The 5,130-nt window shown below is 36.2% G+C and overlaps 1 protein-coding gene across 2 annotated transcripts in view; it reads right to left on the bottom strand.

Annotated features, from left to right (window-relative positions):
• Window positions 1-609: 609 nt before the first annotated feature.
• LOC107722841 (non-canonical poly(A) RNA polymerase PAPD7-like) overlaps window positions 610-5,130 on the bottom strand; it is a 12,612-nt gene continuing 8,091 nt past the window's right edge. For both annotated transcript variants that reach the window (XM_016531332.1, XM_016531333.1), the window contains exons 9-13: window positions 3,051-3,157; window positions 2,780-2,952; window positions 2,453-2,581; window positions 2,078-2,191; window positions 610-1,858 (exon numbers count right to left, since the gene is read on the bottom strand). In XM_016531332.1, coding sequence (XP_016386818.1) covers window positions 1,712-1,858; window positions 2,078-2,191; window positions 2,453-2,581; window positions 2,780-2,952; window positions 3,051-3,157 — 670 coding nt within the window. In that variant the 3' untranslated portion in view covers window positions 610-1,711. The remainder of the gene's footprint in view (window positions 1,859-2,077; window positions 2,192-2,452; window positions 2,582-2,779; window positions 2,953-3,050; window positions 3,158-5,130) is intronic.

The raw sequence follows: 5,130 nt of genomic DNA, 5'->3' as shown, positions 1-5,130 counted from the left end.
TATATATATATATAAATATTACACACACACACAAACGGTATATAAAGTAATTTATCTACTTTATCAACTTTTTAGTAGTGAATGTTGCCACATTATTGCAATGCAACAGCATTTGTGCTACAACGGTGTAAAAATGGTAACTGGTTAATATGGGTGTAAATTTATGCTGCACATGCGTGCCGTGAGACAGAGGACTCAAATATAGTACACAAGTTTAAGAAAAAATAAAGACAAAAGTGATAGCAGCAATTTAAGATGTTTATTTTAAAAATTATTTGGAGTACAAAACATAAAAATGTATATCAGAAAAGTCTTAAACTTAAGACATCATACACTACATTCAAACAGCACCTACATGCAGGTTAAAAGACTTTATAGAGCATTCAGTGATTGATTTCTGGAACTAAATCACTGTATTGGCACAAAACTCTCCTCGTTCAAGACACATGAAACAAACCTCTCTGGTGTTCAAACCTTCAGTGTTCCCTGTTCATCTGGCAGAGTTAAGAGTCAGACGAGAACTGGCTTTGTGATCATACGGACAATGGTCAAAATGGAGTCTATGAATCAGAGGCCCTAGAAACTACAATCAGGTTTTCGAGCAAGAAGGTATGAAGTGCCAAATCTCGTCAAAAGGTATTTTGGAACATAAATATGTAGTGTGAAATGTTTTGCTCAAATGTTTTGTTCATGGTGAACTCTATAGCAAAATTTATATAAAATTAAATTTAAAAAAGTTGGATGCAAGGTCACCATCTGGTGGCAAAATAGGAAGTCCAAGACGACAACATTTAGACCATTACATGCATCTGAGGGTGGGTGGAGAAAATGCATCAAAAGCAAGTGAATATGTAACTGATTAAGGAGAGCATTGCTGAAACTAGTAAAAATAGTATGTCCTTAATCAGGAGATCATGTGAGCAAACAAAGAATACTAATCGGTTAACTTAAAACAGTGCATATTCAAGTCATACATCGGATACTTTTAAAGTGTTAAATAAAATAGATGTAATATGGATGGAAAATACACATCTGAAAAGGGGGAGATGATTTTGATACCGAGCAAACGATTAAAGCACTAATCCATTTGTCAGCACAAAATTAAGTGCTTGTCTGAACTGCCAGCAGATGGGCAAGTAGTTTGTAGTACACACAAGATCAACATGCACAAAACCACAATCCCAACAATAAAACTGGTTGTGATATGGATTTGAACATGATAAAATACTACGCACATACAAAGTAATCCATATTGTATAGTATAATGTCAACTTACATTCAAATTTTTTTTTTTTATTTAAATTTAACTAAAATTAAAAAAGCGCCATATTGCACAGATGGTACATAAAGATTTACAGTACAAAAGCAATCACAGCCTAGCGATGCTGTGACAAGACTTATCAAAAATATTCTGAAAACAATTAGAGATGAACAACTAACTAAACGTTATAGTAAACAAAGAATATCAATAAACAAAAAAAGGTATTAGACATTGTCATACAAACAAAAGTTTAAAAGACAACAAAACAGAGGAAGTAGAAAAATGCACAAATGAAAACAGGCACATCCAAATGTGCCGTCACAGATAAAGCACTGGGCAAAACAAAAATCAAAGTGCGTTTCAGATGTTGTACATCTTAAGCAGAAGGGTTACCTTTGATATATGGAACCAAAAGACTGTGGCCCACATTATTTGGAGAAATGGTTGGTACTATCTGCTGAGACTCATGGGAGCAGTGTCCCTTCGCCGCCTCCGCAAGCTGTTACGACCATACGGAGGATGATGTCCTCTGGGGATAGGCACAATGTTACGCTCTAAACAATAGGTATGTGGAGGCCCCTTAAATCTCTGGCCATTCTGAAACAAACAAGCAAAAAAAACTGACAGATATATAGATAGATGATTAGATAGATAGATATTTAATGTGTAACAGTCTTCCCCTTGACAGAACGATGGCACATGTATTTCAAATGGGGAAAAATAAATAAAAGGGGATTAAAGCCTTAAAACAAGCAAATATCCAACCACTGACATGATAAAGGAGTTTAATACTAGATGATCACAAAAGTCTCTTACATTAATGTAGTGACTGGGGCTGGGTATTGAGCTGGAGTAAACCGGAGACATGTGGACTAATCCTTTCACAGAAGTCAAACCATCCATACATTGTTTGCTGGGTAAAGTGTGCGACTGAAACAGGAAGGAATAATATAAAACAGTACACAATTAACTACAACCACAACTGGAAGCAAAAAGTATTTTATAAGAATACACTGACACCTCTGAATGGCCATCAATAGGGAACAAACAACCTGTTCTACCACCACTTAGTGTAGATGACTCCCAGAAAGGTCAACATGGCATTAACACAGAGTTGAGCCGCTGAGAGATGCAACAACTCTCTCTCATTCTTTAATGACGGTGCAAATTAACTAAAATTGGAGGAATTACCTGACTTCTGGAGTGGAGGAAAGTTCCAGATGCATTTGCTTTTCTCTGTGGTTTCTTATTGTTATCAGTCATGCACGACACTGGAAAGAACACGTGAAGAACTGAAGCTTTGCATGGTGTGTCAGAATCCTGAAAGAAAACGAAAAAAAAAAGTCAGTGGCACATGTAAAATGTAGTAAATTACGAAGCCAACATAATGAGAGCTTAATGGTTTTGTAGGGATTCAACGGATTTTGGTAGGACTCAATGGATTTAATGCAGAAATGTGTTGACATATGCCTTTAATGACTTCTCTTGTACTTCCAAGAAACTACACCAGGAGCTTACAATGTCACTCCCAGACAGCAAGGACACAGAGGAAGATGAAGATGAGGAAGATGAAGATTGCTGATGAAGGCTGGACAGAGATACAGCTGAGCCTGCTCTGTGTGGTGATGTAGAATCTCTCTGCTGGTCCTCACTTGAGGTCTGCTCCTCTGGGTCTCCTTCAACATTCTGGACTTAAAATGACCAGAAACAGTTAAAATCCACAACACTCATTCACAAAGCATAAGGAGCCATTAAAAAAAATTAAATAAAATCCATTAGAATAACTTACCTTTAATGTCCATCATCCTGGCATTGTGTCTGTTTCCCCACTGCTGAATGATCCACTCCCTGTAGTCAATTACTTCCTGGGTCACTTTAATGATGCGTCCCAATGTGCTTAAGATTACAAATTGAAAACAAAAAACAAATAACTAATATATATATATATATATATATATATATAAATAAAAGACTTTGTCAAGATATTGAATCTGACACTTTAATGCACTAAAAAAAAAAAGTGTCACCATTAAAGAACCAAAAACTAATTTGTAAAGGGGGAAAAAAAAAATTATTCAGCTCTTTATTAATTATCAATATTGTAAAATGTAGTAAATTACGAAGCCAACATAATGAGAGCTTAATGGTTTTGTAGGGATTCAACGGATTTTGGTAGGACTCAATGGATTTAATGCAGAAATGTGTTGACATATGCCTTTAATGACTTCTCTTGTACTTCCAAGAAACTACACCAGGAGCTTACAATGTCACTCCCAGACAGCAAGGACACAGAGGAAGATGAAGATGAGGAAGATGAAGATTGCTGATGAAGGCTGGACAGAGATACAGCTGAGCCTGCTCTGTGTGGTGATGTAGAATCTCTCTGCTGGTCCTCACTTGAGGTCTGCTCCTCTGGGTCTCCTTCAACATTCTGGACTTAAAATGACCAGAAACAGTTAAAATCCACAACACTCATTCACAAAGCATAAGGAGCCATTAAAAAAAATTAAATAAAATCCATTAGAATAACTTACCTTTAATGTCCATCATCCTGGCATTGTGTCTGTTTCCCCACTGCTGAATGATCCACTCCCTGTAGTCAATTACTTCCTGGGTCACTTTAATGATGCCAAACCTTGCGACGGCATGTATGGATGTGCCATCCTGGAGGAGCTGGACTACCTGTGCAACCTGACTGGGTTGCAAGTACTGCGTCATGCTACAAGTACTGAGAAGGACCCTAACAAAACAAAACTAGAGACAAATCAGTCAGGAAGGATAAGGAGAAAGCATCTGTTTGTGGCCACCAGCTGCAAAACCATTCCCTTTTTAGGGGTCGTCTTGCTGTTGCCTCTTCAGTGCACCTGTTGTCGCTTTCATTTGCAGCAAAGCAGATTAAATTTATCCACAATCACTTATGCTTCCTAACTGGACAGATTGATATCCCTGAAGTTTAACTGACTTGGTTTTATATTTTGATGATTAAGTGTTCCCTAAGTTTTTTTGAGCAGTGTAATGGGAGGTAAAACAACATAAATATAATAAATGGTGATTAAGTGTACATTACATTTGCAACAAATGTAACTTGTATGCAAGTTATGTAAATTTATGATCACTCATGAATGTAGACCACAATGAGATCAAGGAAATATTTAAATAGGATCAATATGCACAGTGTCCATTTTGATGTATTTGATGATGATTAGGAGAGTGAAGTCATAGGACAATATCCACACTTATTTGAAATTGCTAAAAAAGAAAACAATTAGATAATTTCACATTTACATACAAAATACCAAAATACTAGGCTGTCTAGCCACATAAAAGTTCATTTTACACCGAGGACAGTAAAATTACACCGCATGATAACATTCAAAACAAAGTAATACTGTCATGAATTGCTAAGCCTCATGTCGTTACAAAGCCAAAATTATACACACACACACACACCAAATATGGGAAACAAAAGCTTCCATTTTGTACCCATTTAATGGGCTCGGTGTGCGTTAATTCAATGTTTATATGTGAATAAATGAACTTTTTGAAGTGTCAGTTTTAGTGAAATGGATAATGGAGGGGCATATCTCGGGTTTAATTAAAAATATCTTTATTTCCGTTTTGAAGATAAAAGTCTGATGGGTTTTGAACATGAGAGCGAGTAAAAAATTACATGATTCCTTTTTTGGGTGAACTAACTCTTTAAAAGGTCCCATATTGGCAAAACTGGCAAAAAAAAATAAAAAAAAATTCCTGACTTTTTTCATGATAACTGAGGTCTAGGTGCTAAGTAACTACCATATAAGTTTCAAAACAGTCAGTCCACAGTAAAATTCACACAGCCTGCTTAAAGTAGCTGTGATTTTTCACGA

This window comes from Sinocyclocheilus rhinocerous, unplaced genomic scaffold (assembly GCF_001515625.1).
Source record: "Sinocyclocheilus rhinocerous isolate Xijiao unplaced genomic scaffold, SAMN03320098_v1.1 scaffold784, whole genome shotgun sequence".
Lineage (NCBI taxonomy): Eukaryota > Metazoa > Chordata > Actinopteri > Cypriniformes > Cyprinidae > Sinocyclocheilus > Sinocyclocheilus rhinocerous.
The sequence above is the reverse complement of the archived record's forward strand: the minus strand, read 5'-3'. Positions and strand labels throughout refer to the sequence as shown.